Genomic DNA, 23,303 nt, shown 5'->3' with positions numbered 1-23,303 from the left:
CACAAAGTAGGCACAAAATTAATGAAATATGAATGCCAGGAAACCATACTCCAACTGAGGACACATCTGCAAAGAAAAATCCTATCAATTCAGTTGAAAGACAAAACATATGCTAATAAAGATCTGTCAATTGCTAATACTGCCCTTTCTTATGAACTTCGCTGGGTCTTCTTTCTGACTACTCGCACCAAGTTATACTGTAGTAGTATCCTAGTACCTACTGAATACCTTACTGAAAGATAAGTGCACACCCCGGCATGGCAGCCCACCTGCTTTCACAGTTCCAAGGATTCCCAATACATTAACCATAAGTGCTAGGATGCACAACACAAAACAACAGAAATTAACAAAAACAAAACTAGTCATCCTGCACGTTAGTTCTTTTTTAAGGGAGAAGTAGGTGAAGTCCTTACTGCAGGTGCCATGTTTATTCTGGAACACCCAAGTTCCCAGACATGGATTTAATGATGATGAAAGATTGTAGGGCCAAAGGAACAGAAACAGTAACTGATTCTCTCTTTGGATTCAACAGATGTAGAATAAAAAACAGTTACTTTTTATTGATTCTCATGTTTTATTTCACTCAAGTAGGTACAATCATTTCACAATACATGCCTCCAACACACTTCCAAGAGGCACATTGGGTCATTTGCACAATAGATCTAGAGTTCACTGTTTATGCAGATGTCCTTGTCAGCTGATCCCTCGATGTACTTTCGAATATCTTGTCCGCATTGCCCACCTCAAAACCATCACGCCTGTGGTATTCTTTCACCTGCAGAAATTACAAAGGGGAATATTGAGTACCAGATAAGGCATCTGATGCAGGTAAAGAGTAATTGAATAAAGCACAACAGGTCTTCAGGGAATCATACTGTTAGTGTCATACAAAATTCTAAGCCATGCTTTTCAATGTTAGTGTCATGTACAAGAGCAGTGTGAATCAGTGAGAAAATGATGCAAACCTCTTCATCTTGCAAATCTTTGAACTGTGGTAGCAGGAGACGTTCAGCAAATTCAATGTAAGATCGAGGAATAGATTCAGTTATTCCATCAGCAAATGTAAACAATGATGAATCAGCTACTGTTGAACTTTGCTGAAGGAGACCATCAGGACTCACTATTGATCATAAACATAGACAGAAAAAAAAACATGCAAATTAGCTTCTCTACAATATGTGGAATAACAATAAAAAGAACTTGTATACTTCATGCAGTAAATTTTTAAGATATGCTTATACACATTTTTTTCTCGAACACACAGGAAAGCTTTGTATCATTGTATTGAGAAGAAAAAAAGGGAAAAGTCCTTACAAACACACACAAACAACACAAAGCCATGCTACTAACAATCTGACTCACCTGTGACAAAAGATGAAACGACCCAACTAAAGCAAATACACTACACCGGCACAAGGGCGAGCAGGTAGGACTAAAGATGGCAGTTTTTACCCGAAACCCGATGGGTAATTACCTCATTAGGGTAAGGGTATGGCTATTTTTTATACCCATGGGTAAGATAATGGGAAAAACGAGGGTATGGGACTGCATTGTCCATACCCGTTAACCCATGGGTAAATTAAACCCGATAAACTATACTAGAATCATGGAACTTGTAGATTTTATGACTTGTTATCTAGTAATGATGGATTTATCCATTAGATCATTTGATTGTGTGTTCATATAGCTTGTATATTTGAAGAGTTTATTTATGATTTATGATATTTTGGCTAAATTTGGGAGCCTGATATATTAAAACATGTATTTTTTCGTAGCCAATATTCTTAAAATCATGGATAAAGATACCCATGGGTTACCCGTTACCCGCATGGGTAAGGGTATGGTAAAAAACTTTTACCCGTGCGCAAGTATGGGTAAATTAACGGGTAAAATATTTTTTCATGGGTAAGGGTATGGGTAACACATACCCAGCGGGTAATTACCCATTGCCATCCCTAGGTAGGACATACCTCTAGCCCAGGCCAAACCCCCCAAAAATAATTCCTCTCTAGCGAGCAGTAAGGCTCTAGCCAAGCTTTGGAGAAACTCCATCAAACACACACTTATTACGATGAAGGTCCAAGTGCCAAGGATGACAAGGGGGTTGAGGCCTTTCTGTAACTGGTACCCAGCATTCAAATTGATTCTTTCCCACCAATCATCAAAGAACTCCTCATCAATCTGCAGGGCAAGGAACTGCAGGCCGACTCTTTGTAGAAGTTTGAACCACAATTATCTTGCAAAAACACAAAGCAGGAGCAAGTGGTTGATAGATTCTTCAGCTTGATCACAGTGAGGACATCTATCAGGATGAGGAAGCCCACTGATCATGAGCTACCAACCATAAAAAGAATTTACATTTTCCTGGAGCCCAGGTTCTCCAAATTCTAGTATAAGGCCGAAAAGAACTATCCCTGGAAGAGATTTTTGTAAGCCAACCTTGCTGAATATTGGCCATTTGAAGATAAACGCCAGTCGCCAGATATGATAATCTGTGACTCCAGGCTGCAAGATCAAATCCCATAGAGATAGAAATTCTGATATGACTCCCACAATTAGAGCACATTGGATATCAGAGATCCACAAATTATTTGAGAGGGCCTCATGTATAGTCCTCCAGCTAGCTCTTCTTTTTGAGACCAATGCAAAAACTTGGGGCGCAAGGACACTTAATCTTTGGACTATTTACACAACTGAAGCATACATATGAGGGTGGTTATGGTTGAAGAAAACCCAGCCAGACCAACCATGGTCAGGAAAAGATAAAGGTGCATCCCAACACCTCGGCAACATTTGGCAATCCTGTGATATTGTTGTAGGCACTGTTTTAGGATTTGGGACTTTTTGGAAAGAGTGGTCTTGCAGCAGGAAGCTCAGGATCATTTTCGAAGTTGACCCAAACTGGTACATATAGCAGCAAGTCCGCTTACGAGGCCTTCTTTGTTGGTTCCATAAAATTTCCAGCATGGCGAAGAATCTGGTGGAGCTGGACACCTCTACGCTGCAAATTCTTCATTTGTTTGGCTTTGAAAGGAAGGATCTGGACGGCGGATCGCCTGGCCAAGCGTGGGCTGCAACACCCAGACGCCTGTCCTCTGTGTGACCAGGCACAGGAAACAGCCCAGCACCTTCTTCTATCATGCGTGTTCACTCGTCAGATTTGGTTCTTCCTTTTCCAATATCTCAACATGGTGGTCGGCCAGGATAACTTCCGCGCCGTCCTACTTTCTTGCAAGGCGCTGCACAGGGCACGGGTGCCTTCGATCATGTTGAAAATTGATATCGCCAAGGCTTTTGACTTTGTCTCGTGACCGTTCTTGCTCGAGGTGCTGCAGCAGATGGGCTTTGGCGCTAGATGGAGGGACTGGATGGCGGCCATCCTGTGCACGGCCAGTACCAAAATCCTCCTGAACGGGTCGCCGGGGAGACGCATTTGTCACGCCAGGGGCCTCAGACAAGGCGACCCGCTGTCACCGATGCTTTTCGTGCTTGTCATGGAGGTGTTCAACCATCTGATTAATTGGCTGCACAATCATGAGCTGCTTTTGAGCTGGGCGTGCTTGGACCAGGACAGCGCATCAGCTTGTATGCTGACGACGTGGTTCTCTTTGTGGCGCCTCTGGAACTAGACCTCTTGGTCCTTCGGACGGCCTTGGACATTTTTGGTCAGGCGTCCGGGCTCTTTGCAAATTTGGAGAAGAGCATCGCAACGCCTCTGCATTGTGAGGATGACGACATTGCGAGAATCCACGACATTCTGGCGTGCCGAGTGGAGAGTTTCCCTTGCCGCTACCTGGGCATCCCGTTGTCTATCTTCAGACTCAGGCGGGGGGATGAGCAGGGACTCATTGATGCTGTTGCCTCACGCATTCCGCGGTGGAAAGGCAACCTGCTAAACATTGCAGGCCGGACGGCGCTGGTCAAAAGCACGCTCTCGGCAATACCTGTGCACACGGCCATCGCAGTTTGCCTCTCTCAGTGGGCGCTCAAGAGAATCGACAAGCTACACCGTGGATTTATCTGGACTGGCACTGCGACCGCCTCTGGTGGCCGATGCAGGGTGGCATGGCCGGCGGTATGCCGTCCTTCCGAGCTGGGTGGACTTGGTGTCGTCGACCTACAACGTGCGGGTCTTGCACTGCGCTTGAGATGGCCGTGGCTCCGACGTACCGACTTGCAGCGTCCGTGGCTTGGGCTCCCTAACAAAGAAGAAAAGGCGACTGTGGAGTTCTTCAAGGCAGCAACAGTGGCTGTACTGGGGATGGTTGCTCCACATTGTTCTGGGTGGACAACTGGATCCAGGGGACTTGCATCCGCTCCCTGGCACCGGCTGTTTTCTGTGTTGTGCCTAGGCGAAGACATGGAGTCACAGTGGCTGAGGCGCTCCAGAACTCCAGATGGGTACACCACGTTACGGGGTCGCGAACGGTGCGCCTCATCGCGGAGTTCGTCAACCTCAGCAACGCCATCAAACAAATTCAGCTCACTCTTGGTGTCCCTGATACTTTCTCGTGGAGGCTGAGCGCCGATCAGGCTTACTCGGCGTCATCTGCTTACGGTGCAATGTTCATTGGCTGCTCTCGGCCGGTGGGAGCATGCCAGCTTTGGAAAACATCGGCGCCCCCACGCGTTCGGATGTTCTTCTGGCTAGTGATGCATGGAAAATGTTGGACAGCGCATAGGCGATGGCGTCATGGATTGCAGGACGACTGCAAATGTGTTCTCTGCGATCAAGAGGATGAGATGATGGACCACCTGCTGCTTGGCTGCGGCTACAGTCGCGAAGTCTGGCATCTCTGCCTCGCGGCATTCAATATGCAGGGGTTAATCGTTGTCCACGAGCGAAGGGTGATGTACTGGTGGATTGACTCCAGAAAGTGGCTGCCCAAGGTGATAAGACGCGCCTTTGACTCGCTTTTCTTCCTAGTCGGCTGGTTCTTGTGGAAAGAGCGTAACGCAAGAACCTTTGGAGGGATCCCTCGTTCGCCTGCGCAGCTTTTCCAGGCGATCATCGCTGAGGCTGACTTGTGGATCACGGCTGGGTTTCGACGCCTTTTGGTTCTGTTGTGTCGCCGTCTTCAGGACTAAGTGCGCGCCATGTCTCTCTTTGAAGCAAAATCTGTCTCTATGTAATCTCTGATCCTGTATTTTGGCAGTAGACGTAGGGCTTTCTTTCGGTAATCTACGGATTACTGTGGGGTGTGCGGATTCTCTTTCTGCTTAATGAAATACATGCCTTGGCATGTTCTCGAAAAAAAAAACTGGTCGTCGACTTGCCCACGGCTGAGTCCTCTAGTTTCTCGTCCTGGTGGTGCAACACCATTCGGACTGTGCCAGAAGATATGCGGGAAGGTTTGAACTATCTCACCATACTTGTGGCTTGGGAGGTTTGGAAGCACCGCAACTCCTGTGTGTTTGAAGGAGCACGTCCAAGCATCCAGATACTACTCCAAACAGTGGCAAATGAGAGCTCCTTGTGGTGTATGGCTGGGGCCTCAAAGCTCCAGGAGCTCCTCACTAGGTCACTGGTGCTGGGCACTTAGGCGCCATGACTATCGGTCAAGTCTGCATTTTTTTTGTTGGCAATTTTTTGTTTACTGTTTTGGTGGGTGTGTTGGTGTGTGAGGATTGGGGGTTCTCCCCTAATCTTTTGTATTTGTTCACTTCTTAATGAAATGACGCGCAGCTCTCCTGTGTAGTTCGAGAAAAAATATATTGTTGTAGGCAATGACAAGAGAATGCTCTTTTGGACAGGGCGATGGCTACATGATCAACCTTAAGTGACCCTCTTTGGTGACTTTGGTTCCAAAGCAGTTTGCTAATAACAGGACAGTCCAGGAGGCTTTAACTATTAACTGTTGGGTTTGAGGTCATAAAGTATATCTACTGAGGCACTGCTGGAGTACCTCCATGTTTTGGACTTAATGAGTGATGTGCAGCTCAATCCTGAAATTGAGGATCAACACCACTGGATAGTGATTTTTCTTGCACATCGACCTATGCACATTTCTTCACTGGCGTGGTGGAGTTTGAGCCTTGGAAGGAAGTTTGGAAATCCTGAACGCCTCCAAGATGCAAATTTTTCATTTGGTTACCCTTGAATTGCTGCTGGACAGCTGACAAATTGGCACACCAAGGACTTGATCATCCTGAATAGTGCCCATTATGTGATCAAGCTAATGAGATAACCTCCTGACATCCTGTGGAAACATAGGAATGTGCTGATGACATTTCTCCAAACCATAAGTTCTATACTTCTATTTTGCACAATATTCAAGATAAGACAAACTATGGTGCTTCGCTGGCATAAAAGGGCTTCGTAGCTTATGGCATTGAAGCCTTTGCGATCGTAAAAATGGTCACACCCTCTGTTGATTCTTTTTATCTCTCAACATGCAGGACTGCAGGAGAGCTGCATGTCATTATATTAAATGTAGAACCTGGGCCAAGTACATGCCAACTCCATAGATTGTCAGTTTTTTTAGACTACGGTGTTAGAGTATGTGTAATGCAGGCCCATGTGGCTAGGCCCATGAGGCCCATGTATTCCTAACTATATGGCCACCCTGGTTAGGGTTTGCCTAAGCAATGAATCACAGTTCTCTAACATGGTATCAGTAGGCTAGGGTTTCTCTTTCCTGCTCCCTCTTCTCCAGGAGCGCCGCCGGCGGCAGCCATGGCCGGCTGGCCACCTCCTCCTCCTTCCTCTTACTTCCATCACTTCCCCTCCCTCCCTACCTCGACGTGGGCACAGAGTACGGTCGCTCCCAGACCAGGATCCGCCAGCGCCGCCTCCTCCATGCCCGCGGGCGCCGCCGCCGCCCTGGCCGCGGGCGACCCCGCCGCGGACGCACCGGCGGGTGCCGCGCCAGGAGCCGGCGCCGCCGCCGCTGGGGGAGCCGAGGACGGCCTTCTCCAGGGCGCGCCCGTCGAGGATCCCGCCGCCGCTGCCGCCTACGCCCGCGCCGCCGCCACCGCCGCCGCGGCTGGCCTCGGGATGCCCCTGGCGTCGCCTTCTCTACCTCCTCCTGCGCCATCTCTGCCCGCAAGGGCGCCTCCTACACTGGAGCTGGGCGGAAGGACTCTGGCTGCGCCTGATCTGCCCGGACGGGCGCCTCCCGCACCTGGACTGGCAGTGGGCGTGCGCGGCTCCCTCCTGACCGCGCCTGCTCTGCCCAGGGAGGCCGTGGGCGCAGGCAATCTGCTCCAGGCAGCCGCCGCTTGGCCTGGTGCTGCCTTTCCCACTCTGCCCCCGCCCACGTCCCGCTCCGCCGTCGCTGCCGCCCTCGTCGCAGCTCGGGCTGCTGCTGCGGAGGGCATGGCCCGCGTGCGTGAGGCCACCATCGCCTGGGAGCGCGAACGTGATGCAGCTGATGCCTTGGCTCGTCAGATCGCCGACGCGGAGCAGCTCCTCGGCCTACCTGCCTCGCCCGACGGTGGGGCCACGTCCTCGGGATCGGCCGGTCCCCGCGGGTCTCACACCGCGGTCATCTGGCACGACCCGGCCGACCCACTCGTGACCCAGCTTCACTACCAGGCTGGAGGGGTCCAGAACATCCGGCTCCTGGTCCCGGTTGTCCTCGAGCCGGAGTCGCCTTCCTACGCCCGGTGGCGGGACCTAGTTCTCCTCACCCTCCGCCGCTACGCCCTCGACGACCACGTCCTCCTCGACACCGTGGGCGTGGCGCAGACCGCCTCGTGGCTGCGCCTCGACAGCATCGTCCTCTCCTGGATCCAGGGGACGATCTCCCTGGACCTCCACGACCTCGTCCGCAACACCCCGACCGCTCGCGGGGCCTGGCTGGCGCTCGAGGGCCAGTTTCTGGGCAATGCCGAGGCCCGGGCTCTGCGCCTCGATGCGAGCTTCCGGACGTTCGTCCAGGGCGACCTCTCTGTCAGCGAGTTCTGTCGTCAGATGAAGGGCATGGTGGACTCCCTCGGCGATCTGGGCTGGCCCGTGGAGGACCGTACCCTGGTCCTCAACGTCCTCCACGGGCTCAGCGATCGCTACTCTCACCTTCGGACGTGGATCACTCGTCAGCGGCCTTTCCCCACCTTCCTGCAGATCTGTGACGACCTCGTCATGGAGGAGCTACAGCAGGGAGTTCAGGTGCCCTCGACCTCCACGTCGGGTTCCTCATCCTCCTCGACTGCTCTCGCTGCCACTCCGCCCCGTCCCGCCACACCACCACAGTCGTCACTTCTTGGTCCTCTTCCCCCGGGCCGAGCGGGGGTGGGGGGGGCGTGGCGGCCGCCGTCGCCGTGGTGGGGGACGTGGAGCAGGTCGTGGGGGCAACACGACGCAGCCACCTCCACGGGGTGCACCCTGGCCATCCTTCCACAACCCATGGTCAGGGCGCATCTCCATGTGGCCGTTCCAGGCTTCCGGTGGCGAGCCTCGCCCGCCGGCGGCCATGCTCGTGGGTGCCCCCCCGGGATTCCCCTCAGTGACCCCGTAGGCGGCCCCGTTCCCCGCGTCCTCGTGGGCTACTTCACCCGCGACCTTGCCCGGGTCTGCCGGCTGGGACTAGGCGGCCTTGGCGCACTCCTTCAGCACCATGGCCCTGACACCTCCAGTTGGGCCGGAGTGGGTCACCGACTTTGGGGCTACTTACCACACCACTCCTAACCCCGGTATACTTTCTTCTGTTCACCCTCCTTCTCCATCTCTCCCTTCGTCCATTATGGTCGCTAATGGGTCTTGTCTTCCTGTCACCTCTGTGGGTGCCGCCGGCCCCCATGGTTCCTTTCGTCTTCCTGATGTTCTTGTTGCTCCTTCTATGGTTCACAATCTTCTTTCTATTCGTCATTCTACAGCTGACAATTCTTGTTCTGTGAAGTTTGACTCTTCTGGTCTTACTGTGAAGGATTTGGCTTCCCGGCGTCCTCTGCTCCGATGTGACAGCACGGGGCCCCTTTACACTCTTCGCTTTCCGGCATCTGCCTCGCCTCCTTCGCCAGTTTTGTCAGCTGCCTTCGCCACCACTACCTCCACTACTTGGCACCGGCGTCTCGGCCACCCTGGACGTGATGCTTTGATGCAGCTTAGTCGTAGTTCCGATATTCGATGTACTCGGGCTCACGATGAGCATTTGTGTCATGCGTGCCAACTGGGCCGTCATGTTCGTCTTCCTTTTTCTAGTTCTTCTTCTCATGCGGCCCGCATTTTTGACCTTGTACATTGTGACTTATGGACCTCTCCTGTCATCAGTATTTCTGGATACAAGTACTATCTTGTGGTGGTGGATGATTATTCTCATTATTCCTGGACTTTTCCTTTACGTGCAAAGTCTGATGCTTTCCCCGCGCTTGTCCACTTTTTCGCTTGGGTGTCCACATAGTTCGGCCTCACTGTCAAGGCTGTCCAGTGTGACAATGGTCGGGAGTTCGACAACTCCACCTCCCGTGCCTTCTTTCTCTCTCACGGTGTCCAGTTACGCATGTCTTGCCCATATACCTCCTCTCAAAACGGCAAGGCTGAGCGCATGATTCGCACCACCAACGACACCGTGCGCACTCTCCTGCTCCAGGCCTCTCTTCCTGCTCGCTTCTGGGCCGAGAGCTTGCACACTTCCACTTACCTCCTTAACCGCCTTCCTTCCGCTGCTTGTCCAGCTCCCACACCACACCACGCTCTCTTTGGTACCCCTCCTCGCTATGATCACCTTCGAGTCTTTGGGTGTGCGTGTTACCCCAACACCACCGCCACCGCTCCTCACAAGCTGGCTCCTCGTTCGACTCTCTGTGTCTTCCTTGGGTACTCCCCGGATCACAAGGGGTACCGATGCTACGACCTTACCTCTCGTCGAGTCCTCATATCTCGCCATGTGGTGTTCAATGAGTCGATCTTTCCCTTTTCCACCACTACCACTCCCGGTTCCACCTCGGAGCTTGACCTCTCCTCTGTGTTTCCTACTGACCCGGTGGTCGAGCCACCTTTGCTAGTGTTTCCTGCAGGTACTGCTACGTCGCCTGTCGCCCGTGACACCTGGGGGCCTCTACCCTGCCCGGGTCCCGAGGGGTCCCCTTCCGACCCGGCCCCTGCGCCTGACGCGGGTCCCGGGTCGGCACCTCCGACACTGGCCCCACCGGCACGCTTCGCCCAGCCGGTGCGTGTCTACCAGCGGCGTGCTCCCGGCGTGGGTCCCGGGTCGGCGTCTCCAACTCCGGCCCCACCGGCACGTTTTGCCCAGCCGGTGCGCGTCTACCAGCGACGTGCCCGGCTGGCGCCGGTGGCCCCCTCTTCGCCGGGTTCACCTGCGCCACTGACGACGTCTTCCCCGCTGGCGACACCGACCCCGCCGCCGAGGCACCCAGCTTCCCGGGTCGCGACGCCAGTGTACCACCCTCCGCTCCTTCACCGACACCCGCGTCATGTTCACCCGATGGTGACGCGACACGCGGCTGGGACCCTACAGCCCCGGGCTCTTGCGGCGATGCCCGGGGACTCGCAGGTCTCACCGGTACCCTCTTCCGTCCGCGAGGCCTTGCTGGACCCTCACTGGCGCCGAGCGATGGAAGAGGAGTACGCGGCCCTCCTCGCCAACCAGACGTGGGATCTGGTCTCTCATCCCCCGGGCTCCAACATCGTCACCGGCAAGTGGATCTGGACCCACAAGCGCCGGGCTGACGGCACCCTTGAGCGGTACAAGGCTCGCTGGGTTCTCCGAGGCTTCACTCAGCGGCCCGGTGTCGACTACGACGAGACCTTCAGCCCGGTGGTGAAGCCGGCCACTGTCCGCACGGTGCTCTCGCTAGCTCTCACACGCGGGTGGCCCGTGCATCAGCTGGACATCAAGAATGCCTTCCTACATGGCGTTCTTACTGAGACAGTCTACTGCAGTCAGCCGGCGGGGTTTGTTGACTCTTCTCGTCCCGACATGGTGTGTCGGCTCAACAAGTCTCTCTACGGCCTCAAGCAGGCCCCCCGGGCGTGGAACCATCGGTTTGCTGCTTTTCTACTGACTCTGGGGTTTGTGGAGGCTAAGTCAGATACCTCTCTGTTCATCTATCACCATGGGGCTGAGACTGCATATCTGCTGCTCCATGTTGATGACATTGTCCTCACAGCCTCCACTGAGTCACTCCTTCGGCGGATCATCGCCTCTCTTCAGCAGGAGTTTGCTATGAAGGATCTGGGTGCACTACATCACTTCCTCGGGGTTACTGTTGAGCCTCACCCTGCTGGATTACTCCTTCACCCGCGGCAGTACACTCTTGATATCCTGGAGAGAGCTGGGATGACTGACTGCAAGCCCTGCTCCACTCCAGTTGACACACAGGGCAAGATCTTGGAGGCTGAGGGTACACCAGTGACAGATCCCACTGCATATCAGAGTCTTGCCGGGGCACTTCAGTACCTCACCTTCACCCGGCCGGATATCACCTATGCAGTTCAGCAGATCTGCCTCCATATGCATGATCCCGGGAGCCACACCTCACCGCTCTCAAGCGGATCCTTCGCTACCTCCGCGGCACCATCGATTTCGGTCTCCTCCTTCACCGACGGTCGTCCTCCACCGAGCTCGTCGTCTACACTGACGCCGACTGGGCCGGGTGTCCGGACACCCGCTGCTCCACCTTCGGCTATGCCGTCTTCTTAGGCGGCAACCTGGTGTCTTGGTCGTCCAAGCGCCAGCCGGTCGTCTCCCGCTCCAGTGCCGAGGCGGAGTACCGCGCTGTCGCCAACGGCGTGGCTGAGGCTTCCCGGCTCCGGCAGCTCCTCGCCGAGCTCCACAGCCCTCTCTCCCGGAGCGCACTGGTCTACTGCGACAACGTCAGTGCGGTGTACCTCTCCACCAACCCTGTCCAGCACCAGAGGACCAAGCATGTGGAGATCGATCTACACTTCGTCCGGGACCGGGTCGCTGTCGGCGATGTTCGGGTCCTCCACGTCCCGACCACCTCCCAGTTCGCCGACATCTTCACCAAGGGTCTCCCGTCCTCGACCTTCACCGAGTTCCGCTCCAGCCTCAACATCACCAGTGGCTAGTTGCGTCTGTGGGGGGGCCCGTGTGTTGTACTCCTTTTCGTGTTCAGTCTGCAAACTCCGCTGCGCCGAAAGTTCAGACTGCGGGGGGGTGTTAGAGTATGTGTAATGCAGGCCCATGTGGCTAGGCCCATGAGGCCCATGTATTCCTAACTATATGGCCACCCTGGTTAGGGTTTGCCTAAGCAATGAATCACAGTTCTCTAACATACGGGCCTATAAACAGTGGTGATTACAGCCTCTCAACTGCGCTTATCCTCGGAGCCGACTCGGGGCCTTGACCCTGGTACCTCTCTCTGTTGATGATGAATTCAATGTTTTAGTTAGCTTTCAGGGGTTTGTGAGTTTGGGTGTGTGAGTTTTCTGTTGTGGTCTCTTCCTGCTTTATATTGCATTGGTCCACTTGGGTTGTTGGTTTTCTTTTTCTCCTTTTAATATAATGATGTGCATTCCTCTTGCATGTTTGAGACAAAAAAAGAAAAGGATTCAAAAAACCAGAACCAGCAAAATCAAGAGGGAAGCTCATACATCGTCTCACAGGGTTGGGGGGGTAGGCAGACTGTTTGTTTTCCAGCAAAAATGCTCCAATTTTCAGCCTTTTAGATTTTTCTTACATAATCAAAGAAATTTGGTGTCATATTAGAAGCAGTTATATTGAGCGAGTTGGTGGGAGGAACCCAACCTGTGTGTTAGTGCCTTAGCTGTTGTTTTTTGAACTGCTATGAGTAGTATATAGTAAATAGCTCTAGGCGAATGCTAAATGTTTGCAAGAAGGTGGTATTGACCATCAGCTGTTAAGTACGTATCAGGCCAATCTATTCTAGGCCCATACTGGACCATACATCGTATAAATGCACACATCAAAACTAATGAAGACATTTATTTTCCCATGATTCGGGTCAATGTAACATGGTAATGTATGTGTCATGGGCCAACATAGCCATGACGGGCTACGGAGGTGTGGGGCCCAAGTCGGGCCAATTGGGCCCAACGTGAACAGTAGCACGTTGCAAGACCCAGCTATGTTTAGGATTAGGAAGAGTCTAGAAGCTAGGATTACTTGTTAGTCAAGTCGAGTAAAGTCCTCCCTATAAATATAAAGGGAGATGTATCTTTTGGAATTAAGCAAGAATAGTTTGGGGTAAAACGCTGTAAGACATAATCTGCTGCCCCCTTCCTTTCTTCTTGCTGACCAGGACAGAGGCATGGTAGTGGATCAGATCATTTCATGGCTGGTCAAGTCTTTGGTCCTGTAGAGTATAAGGCAATAGGCCATACTTGTACTAGTAGAAGTACACCAGCAGTATGGCTGGTACTAGAGTAGTTGTTGGCTGTTTTCAGCCTTGTACCCTAGGTGTATGTAGTTGGTAGAACTGTACCTTAGAAGGTACATGTATTTGGTGTATATAAACCAGCCCAATGCAATGGAAGAAGTAGCAAGTTCATTGCCACTCATTCAGTTCTCCAGTTTTCAGTTCAAGTCTGAAAACTGTGTGTGTGTGCTGCGTGAGTGAGTGAGGGAGCTCAGGGCTCTTCCTCTTCCTTGGAGCAGGGGAGTGGGAAAGGGAAGGTGAGCAGGGTCTGTTCACCTGGTGCTTGTGTGCAGGTGCCAACAAGTGGTATCAAAGCCGTACAAGCCGTGTGCTAGGTCCATCGACCGACAATGGCGGACAGTGCGGCCCGGAACGGCGGAGGGGAGGGCGCTGAGCGCCAGCTCCAGCCGGCGCCACCGCAGGTCGAGGTGCGCGTGGTGAAGGAGTTCGGCGGGAGCGGCTCCTGGCCCATGCTCACCCGCACCAACTACGGTGAGTGGGCGACACAGATGAAGTGGAAGCTGCGCGCGCGGAAGTGGTGGCGGCCGATCGAGGAGGACGATCGGAGCGAGGATGCCCAGGTGGGGATCATGGAGGCGCTCATGGCCTCGACGCCGGCGGAGTACCACGAGGCGCTGGGCGCCAAGGAGACCGCGAAGCAGGCCTGGGAGATGCTGGAGTCCCTGCGCATTGGCTCGGATCGAGCCAAGAGGGAGAGGATTCAGCAGCTGCGCAGGGAGCTCAACGACATCAAGTTCAAGTCCGGGGAGTCGGTGGAGGACTTCACCCTTCGCCTCCAATCTCTGGCCACGCAGCTGGCCACCTACAGCAAGAAGGTGGACGATGAGGACCTCAACACCAAGTTGTTTGCACCGTGCCGGCAAGATACTCGCAGCTCGCCATGTCCATCGAGACCATGCTGGACATCTCCACGCTGTCTCTGGAGGACGTGGCCGGGCGGCTGCGGGTAGCAGAGAGTCGCACCACACCGGCGCCAGAGAAGGAGAAGCCCAAGCTTCTGCTAACCAAGGAAGAGTGGTCAGCACGCATGAAGGACAAGCGGCGGTCCGGGGAAGGCTCTAGCCGTGGTGGCGGCGATCGCGGCGGCGGTAAGCAGCAGAGCAAGGGGCCGGCTGACAAGAAGAAGGGGAAGAAGAAGTTCTCCGACCCGAACGCCTGCCGCAAGTGCGGCAAGGTTGGGCACTGGGCGCGGGAGTGCCCGGAGCGCAAGGAGAAGGATGAGGCGCACCTGGCTCAGGACGACAGTGACGGCGATCACGCACTCCTGATGAGGGTGTACTGCGCGGAGCAGAGTGGCGGAGATCAAGTGTTGGAGGCGGAGCATAGTTTTGCGCCGCTGGCTATCCATCACTTTGATGAGCCGCGAGCGCAAGTCCATCTTGGAGTCGCCGGAGATGAGTCCGAGCAACGGTGGTACTTGGATTCCGGCGCAAGCAATCACATGACCGGTTGCCGCGCCGCCTTCTCCGAGCTGGACGAGAAGCATGCCGGGAGCGTCCGGTTCGGGGACGGCTCTCGGGTGGAGATTCGCGGACGAGGGACGGTGTTGTTCAGGTGCAAGAACGGGGAACACCGAGCGCTCTCGGAGGTTTACTACATCCCCGAACTTCGGTCGAGCATCGTCAGCTTGGGTCAACTAGACGAGCACGGCGCGGAGGTGCTCATCCGCGGCGGCGTGCTCCGGATCAGGGACCAGGACGGGCGACTCGTGGCGAAGGTAAAGCGATCACGAAACCGACTTTACCTCCTTGATTTGAAGATCGAGCAACCAGTGTGCCTAGCAGCAGCGTGCACAGAGAAGCCATGGTTGTGGCATGGCCGGTTCGGCCATCTCAATTTCGATGCACTGGGCCGGCTCGGGAAGATGGTGGACGGTCTACCGGAGATCAGGCACGCAGGCGAGCTCTGCGACAGCTGCCTGGCGGGGAAGCAGAGGCGGCTGCCGTTCCCCAAGGCAGCCAAGCGTCGCGCAGAGGAGCTGCTCGAGCTGGTCCATGGAGACCTCTGCGGACCAATCACACCGGACCCACGACGGGTGGAGGTACTTCCTCCTGCTCGTAGACGATTGCAGTCGCTACATGTGGCTGCAGCTTCTAACGAGCAAGGCCGAGGCAACGGACGCCATCAGGCGCTTTAAGGCGCGGGTGGAGGTGGAGTCCGGGAAGAAGTTGAAGGTGCTGAGGACAGACCGCGGGGGCGAGTTCACGGCGATAGAATTCGCCACCTACTGCGCCGAGGAGGGGATGGGGCGCCATCTCACTGCGCCCTATTCTCCTCAGCAGAACGGCGTGGTGGAACGCCGAAACCAAACCATCGTTGGGATGGCGCGTTCGATGATGAAGGCGAAGAAGATGCCGGGAGCTTTCTGGGGCGAGGCGGTGAGCACGGCCGTCTTCATCCTCAACCGGGCTCCCACCAAGGCGCTGAGAGGGCAGACACCATTAGAGGCATGGCATGGGCGCAAGCCTAATGTCTCGTTCATGCGCACATTCGGCTGCATTGGCCATGTGCGCATCACCAAGCCAGGAAGATAGGAGCACCAAGGCAGTGTTCCTTGGCTACGAGGAAGGGTCCAAAGCCTATAGGCTCTACGACCCGGCTGGCGGGAAGGTGATGGTGTCCAGAGATGTCGTCTTCGATGAGGCGGCTGCCTGGAGGTGGGAGGAGGAGACTGATTTGGGGGAAGCATCAGAGGGCGGTGGCATCAGCGACTTCTTCGACGTCGAACACCTAGTGATTCAAGGCCACGGTGCAGCGGCGGAGCAGCCACCAGAATCAGCAGCTGCGAGGGATGCCGAGTCGCCGGTTGCAGCAGGGGAGCCACCCAGTCCAAGCAGGACTGGACACCTGGTTGCGCCCGAACTGGCCGGGGAAGAATCCCCTGGCTCGCCCGAGCAGAGGACACCTGCTGCGGCCACAGTCGAGTACGCCTCGCCACCTTCCAACGTCTCAGACTTCGTGGATGCTTTCCATGAAGGGGAGGAGGTGCGGTTCCGGCGGGTGGACAACGTGGTCGGGGAGGCAGCCGTGCCAGGACTGGCCGAACGGAGGAGCCGGGCACGTTTGCAGCTGCGGAGCGCGATGAAGCATGGCGGCGTGCAATGCTCGAGGAGATGAAGTCCATTGAGGACAACCGCACCTGAGAGCTTGTCGATCCGCCGGCGGGATGCCGGCCGATCGGGCTCAAATGGGTGTATAAGGTCAAGCGCGACGAGCGGGGCGCCGTCGTGAAGCACAAGGCACGGCTCGTCGCCCGCGGGTTTGTACAGAGGGAAGGGGTTGATTTCGAGGAGGTCTTTGCGCCAGTGGCGCGCATGGAGTCGGTGCGGCTCCTGCTTGCGCTCGCGGCGGCCAAGGACTGGCAGGTCCACCACCTCGACGTCAAGTCTGCCTTTCTCAATGGCGACTTGGCGGAGGTGGTCTTCGTCAAGCAACCACCAGGATTCGTGCAGGCGGGGCAGGAGCGGAAGGTGCTGCGGTTTCGGAAGGCGTTGTATGGACTGCGCCAAGCTCCGCGCGCCTGGAATGCAAGCTCGACGCCACCATGACGGAGCTTGGATTCACACGGTGCGCCAGCGAGCATGCTCTGTACACCCGACGACGGGGGAAGGAGCACCTCATCATCGGGGTGTACGTCGATGATTTGATCATCACCGGCGCGCGGGCGAGCGACATCGCTCGGTTCAAGGAGGAGATGGCCAGCCAATTCAAGATTAGTGATCTCGGATCGCTATCTTACTACCTCGGGATCGAGGTGAGGCAGGGGGCGGACTCCATCAAGCTTGGACAGCGTGCGTACGCGCTCAAGCTACTGGAAAGGGCAGGCATGGTGGGCTGCAAGCCAGTGGCTACACCGATGGAGGAGCGCGTGAAGCTCTCTAAACAGAGCACGGCGGAGAAGGTGGATGCCACCTTGTACCGGAGCATCGTCGGTGGCTTGAGGTGGCTCACGCATACCCAGCCGGACATTGCGTTCGCCGTCGGCTATGTGAGCCGCTTCATGAAGGATCCGCGGGAAGATCACTGGGCGACAGTGAAGCGCTTGTTGCGTTACGTCCAGGGGTCAGTGGAGATGGGGCTCATCTTCCCCAAGCGCGGCGGGCTTCGGCTGTCTGTCTTCAGCGAGGCACCACCCAGGACAGGGGAAGCAGAGCTGGTGGCTTACAGTGATGCAGACATGGCCGGGGACGTGGATGGACGGAGGAGCACCTCTGGGGTGCTTGTCTTCCTCGGGGCTGCGCCGGTTGCCTGGCAATCACTGAAGCAGAAAATGGTGGCTCTGTCCACTTGTGAAGCGGAGTATGTCGCGGCAGCGACGGCAGCATGCCAGGTGGTGTGGCTCCAGCGGTTGCTGAGTGAGCTGACAGGAAGTAAAGCTCAGGCACCGGCACTAAAGATGGACAATCAGCCGGCCATAGCATTGGCAAAGAACCCAGTTCTCCACGACCGAAGCAAACACATTGATGTGAAGTTTCACTTTCTTCGTGATTGCGTCGATGGAGGGCAGCTGGTCATCGAGTTCGTCGAAACCGGTCGACTACTCGCTGACATCCTCACCAAGTCACTCGGGAAGCTTCGGTTTCAGGAACTGAGGAAGATGATTGGCATGGTGGAAGTCAAATGAGGGCAGCAAAGATTAGGGGAAGATTGTAAGACATAATCTGCTGCTCCCTTCCTTTCTTCTTGCTGACCAGGACAGAGGCATGGTAGTGGATCAGATCATTTCATGGCTGGTCAAGTCTTTGGTCCTGTAGAGTATAAGGCAATAGGCCATACTTGTACTAGTAGAAGTACACCAGCAGTATGGCTGGTACTAGAGTAGTTGTTGGCTGTTTTCAGCCTTGTACCCTAGGTGTATGTAGTTGGTAGAACTGTACCTTAGAAGGTACATGTATTTGGTGTATATAAACCAGCCCAATGCAATGGAAGAAGTAGCAAGTTCATTGCCACTCATTCAGTTCTCCAGTTTTCAGTTCAAGTCTGAAAACTGTGTGTGTGTGTGCTGCGTGAGTGAGTGAGGGAGCTCAGGGCTCTTCCTCTTCCTTGGAGCAGGGGAGTGGGAAAGGGAAGGTGAGCAGGGTCTGTTCACCTGGTGCTTGTGTGCAGGTGCCAACAAACGCTCTATCTCCCTCTCCCACGCATGCCCGCCCTAGCTGCACCGCCCTTCCCCGCAGCAGGCGACGGGAGCTGCCGCCACTGACATCCATGCCGCCCGCCGTTCCACCACCTGCTCCAACCACCATGGCTGTGCCGGCCACCATCTGCCAGGCCGGCTGCAGCTTGCTGCTGCCGCCATTCCCTCCCTTTCTCTAGGCGTGGCCAGCCCTAGGGCTGCCGTTCCTCCCCCTAATCCCCCAATTCTACCTCTAAACCTTCCCCGTGAATTAGGTGTGTGACAGTATGACTTAGGTGCATACGCTTTAAGTATTTTGTTTAAATACCATAACTCCGACTGTGGGAAGATCAATCTCCATTAGTCTTGATGTGTACACATAAACAACACATGGGATAGATGGGCCAGATACATACTTAAAAATTTATTATTATTCAAGACATCGCAAGAGCTAATGACCTACTTTGGAGTTTGGATACATGTGTACTTATTTCCCCAAAAACACATGGGTACTTCAATATGATCAAATTATACTACTAATTAAAGTATCAGAAAATGTAGTGATTTGTAATGCTCCCAGCAAAGTAGATTTCCAAAATTTATGTAATCAAATAGAGCATAAAAAATTAAAGGTACTATGTCAGGTGACACTAGCTACTAAATATAATCTGGGTGGGACAGATATCAACAGCTGACCTTTCAGAATCCCTCCTTCTGAATTTAACTTGAAGCCATTGTCCTCCACAAATTTGTTGAACTTATTAATATTTCTGATATCTGATTCTAGGCGATGGGTGGCAATTGTGGCATGATTTAGTGCATAGCCATTAACAAGAGTCCATGCAGCATATTCACTTTCACTGGTGTCCAAGAACAAGAGTGAGAAAGTGAAAACACCAATGGAGTAAAGACACAAAACAACAAAAGACAGCATCAGAAACACCAGTGAAGAAATGAACAAAAGGATAACTTTCTGTCTTCCATCATTTGAAATGAAGACCTAATTTGTTCAAACAATTATGTGTTAACAACATATGCTTCAGTTCTCAAACAGTCATTAAACTTTTACCTAGACAAAATCTGGAAATCTGAATAGATGGGCTTTTCCCATGTCAGCTCCCCAGAAGTACTTGCAAGAGCAGCATGATTATTTCCATTGCCAGAAGTTTTAATGTACTTATGTATAATTTCCTGTACAGACAAACAATCTGATGAATTTGTTTGGTAACCAAAAGAAATTTGCAAGAACAAAGGTCTAAAGAAATAAAGCAAGACTAGCTGCAGTTATTATAAGAAAACAATATCATATCCCTTGCCTGACAGCATATCTGAAATTCTGAATTATGGTCTGATTTTCAAACTAGCATACATGATTAACGTTCTTATCACCTAATAGCATATAAAAAATATATAACACCTGCCTAGGAGGAGCAGATCCCTAGCCTGACTAATCAGCAGTGAGCCACTACATGCCACACTGCCATCAGCTTGAAGCACAGAAACATCCAAAAGGCATGGCAACCCAGGAAGTAATTTTAACCTTCCGAAACATGCTTAATCGTTTAATCCATAGAGTTACTTTAGTCCTAAACAAAACTGTAATCAATATGGGAGATTTGACTTCTTGGTTACCCCTACTTTTCCCCTAAAACACGCAATGTCGTTGTGAAATGTGAATCCATTTCAAAATCCTTCCCTTAGCATAAGTATTGATCAATGAACCGCGCAATTCTTCATTGTAATCCATTTCACCCAAAAAAAATGGGCGAATCAAGTGACACAGATTACCTGGCTTTGAGTAGTCAACTCATCCACAAGCAGTTCTGAAATGAATATCCTTGGCAAAGGTCCATATGTACCAGTTCCAGAGTAGCCACCATTGGTGGGCGGGGAAAACCATAGTGCTCTAAGCTTTTTAGCTGGAAATCTGAGTTCTTCGCGAGGTACATAACCAAAATCAGTGAAAAATTCAGAAAGTGAGTTTATACCATAACCATTGACCTGCAATTGCAACAGATAAAAATATTGCTTATCTTTACAGTCATCAATACATCAAGATTTGACACTATGTAACACATATAACTGAATTTATGCTAGTGCTCACCCCAAATGTCCGGAAAGCAAGGTGGTCATAACAAATGTGATCACCATCATAAGATCGTACAAGCTCTAGAATGGTTTTGGCTGTAGGATTCCTGCTCAAATAAACCTTTTCCATGTTCGAGATCACTGCCCGGAAAAATGAATCAGCACCCTGAAATACAAGGAAATTAAGAGTCACTCAATTCCCCTCATAAATTTGGGGGAAAAAACATAAATCACACAGGACAAAACAAAAGGTATACATAAAGGTGGGAGGACAAGTGTGAAATTATTTTACATTCTGAAATTCTCTTATTGCTGTATAAGTATATTTTGTTCCTATGCCACATCTACTATCTGTTTTGAACAGTATATAAACATCAGAGTAAGCAAACCATGCATTAAGTGTATTCATCATATATACTGCAGTTGATAATAAGAATTAGATTTCAGATGCAAAAAGCATGCTATATAGCCCTTTTATCGCGAAATTATTCCAGGTTTTGTGTTCCACCATTACAGTAGGTCAACACTCTGTAGTCTACATTTACATCTTCAGCTAAGTCAGTATTCATGTGCACCCAGCAGAGATGCAGAAATTGCATTGCCTCAACTTCGCCACACGGCTACTTGACTTTTCTGCCCCATGAGAGTCAGAAATCAACCCTAAACCCTAAAAGGCATCCAAAGTAAAAGCCTCACCTGAGGCATGATATTTTGCTAGCCACTATAATTAAGTCCAAAAAGTGCTTCCTCGAAAAAAAAAATCCCTGAAGATGCAAAACGATTAAGCGCCCGTTTGGTCGCCAGTCACCCTCAATGTCCTTCCATGGTGCTGACCCAGTACGATGAAATTGATTGTACTTATGTCAAACGCCTCGCCAATTTGACATCTGAGATCATAGTCCCTCTGACAATAACAAGCTAACAACAGTGCGTTCCACTCTCAGAAGGAAACAGTGCGTTACACTCTCAAAAGGAAACAGTGCGTCCTTCTGTCTCAGAAAAAAAAAAGAAAAAGAAAACGGTGCGTTCTGGGCCCTAAAGAGAAACCAAAAGCGTGCGTGCTTGCGTCGAGGTCGTACCTTGGGAAGCGGGTCGGTGGGGGCGCGGGCATGCGCCGCGGAAGCCATAGCTACGTGACGGCAACCGGAGCCGACGCGGAGACCGGGGAAGCGAATGGGAGCAGCCGCGTGGGCGCGGCGGCGCAGGCTGAGAAGCGCGACAGCGGGGGATCGCGCGGCGGCGAGGGCCGCGGTCGCAGTGGACATGGGGTTCGCCGGACGCGATGAGGCGGAAGGAATCGAGAGGCGAGCAGCGGGGGGAAGAGGAGTGGAGCGGCTCAGCACGACAAGCAAGCAATGCGTGTGCCGTGTGCGGCCGTTCCGGGCGTCCGGGTGATGAAGAAGAGTGTACCGCCAGTGCGGCTGACAAGTCGTGACGAGGACGAAGCCAGCGGAAGCATGGAGAAGGATGCGGACGGCCGCGGCTGACGTGGAAAGGGGTTTGGAGTTGCGAGCGGGACTTGTGCTACTGCCACGACGAACCCACGAGTCTATCCACATCTTGTTTACTTTCAACAAAAACTCAAAAATTTTCAAAATTTTCCATCACATCGAATCTTTACACGCATGTATGGAATATTAAAGATAGACAAAAATAAAAACTAATTACACAGTTTGATCGGAATTAACGAGACAAATTTTTTTAGCCTAGTTACTCTATAGTTAGACAATAATTACCACAAACAAACAAAAATGTTACAATGTCTTGAAATTTTTTCCTTTGGAAACTAAACAAGGCCACAATCCAAGCCTAAAAGTCTAAAAGTGGGCCTGCTGGAGTCTTCCGAGGTTGTTAATAGGACCAGATTGTATCAAGTCAAACTTGAGCTGAGCTGAAAATGGGCATTCACAAGTAATTGCGGTTGGGAGACATAAAACTAAGGGTAACTGATGTCCAGTTTAGTTTCTAAAAATTTCAAAATTCGTTATACCAAACTTTAGAGTATTAAATATAGATAAAAGTAAAAATTAATTACATAGTTTATCTGCAATCTACGAGACGAATCTTTTAAGTCTAATTAATTAATGATTAGACAAAAATTATCAAATACAAACAAAAATGTTACAGTAGCTAAAACCAAAAATTCTGGCTAATTAAACAAGGTCTGAATGTTACGTGAGGCTTTATTGTCAATCTATATATCTCCATTTTTCTCTTTTCTCCTCATGGACGGAGGATGGTCATCACCATTGCTCAGCTTCTCCACGCAAGTTCTTGCCTAGCCCATGTGCCTCTCTAGGTCATCCGCAAGCTTCCTTTCCAACCCATGGTCCCTCCTTCTAAGCCATGCTGGCCTAAGGGGTGTTTGAGACTGCTTCATAAACTCCACTGTGGAGCAGCTTCATAAAAAACTGGAGTTTGTGAAGTATCTCTTTAGGTGCTCTCACAACTCTATTTTTCTTCAAATTGAGTGCGTGGAGCTGAAACCGTTTGGCTAAAAAACGTGGAGCGAAGATAAAAAAAATATAGAGCAGAGCAGTCCCAAACACCCCCTAAGTCACCAATGGTTATCCTCTTTTTTCTCATAGTCACCTTGTTGAGATCTGCCAAGGCGCATGCTAAGATATCTCCTCCGGTAATGATATATGACGGGCGTCTGTTCCGTCCGGACAGATCCGCACACGGAATAACTTGATCGAGTCGTCTGCATCCGCTCCTGGCCTTCTGCTCTATACTCGCTTCTCCTTATCCCCACTTTGCTGCTCGCTTTCTCACCCAC

At 52.4% G+C, this 23,303-nt stretch overlaps 1 protein-coding gene across 1 annotated transcript; it reads right to left on the bottom strand.

Annotated features, from left to right (window-relative positions):
- On the bottom strand, positions 536-21,940 carry LOC8059264. The gene is made up of 7 exons (XM_002464474.2): positions 21,604-21,940; positions 20,541-20,690; positions 20,225-20,437; positions 19,506-19,627; positions 19,133-19,296; positions 966-1,120; positions 536-775 (listed from the first exon to the last, which is right to left on the bottom strand). Exons 1-7 carry the CDS (start codon positions 21,787-21,789, stop codon positions 677-679), a joined length of 1,089 nt encoding a protein of 362 aa, XP_002464519.1. The 5' UTR covers positions 21,790-21,940; the 3' UTR covers positions 536-676.

The sequence above is a fragment of the Sorghum bicolor genome, chromosome 1, assembly GCF_000003195.3.
Source record: "Sorghum bicolor cultivar BTx623 chromosome 1, Sorghum_bicolor_NCBIv3, whole genome shotgun sequence".
Classification (NCBI taxonomy): domain Eukaryota; kingdom Viridiplantae; phylum Streptophyta; class Magnoliopsida; order Poales; family Poaceae; genus Sorghum; species Sorghum bicolor.
Note: the sequence above shows the minus strand (reverse complement) of the source record. Positions and strands in the feature narration are given on the sequence as shown.

Bases quoted from the DNA above. Each gene is read 5' to 3' on its own strand.
- LOC8059264 (XM_002464474.2), bottom strand. From the start codon at position 21,789: ATGTCCACTGCGACCGCGGCCCTCGCCGCCGCGCGATCCCCCGCTGTC. The intron at 19,297-19,505 runs GTAAAAGTTTAA...CTTGGACACCAG, and splicing joins GATTTCCAGATTTTGTCTAG to TGAAAGTGAATATGCTGCAT. The intron at 776-965 runs GTTTGCATCATT...TAATTTCTGCAG, and splicing joins AAGATTTGCAAGATGAAGAG to GTGAAAGAATACCACAGGCG.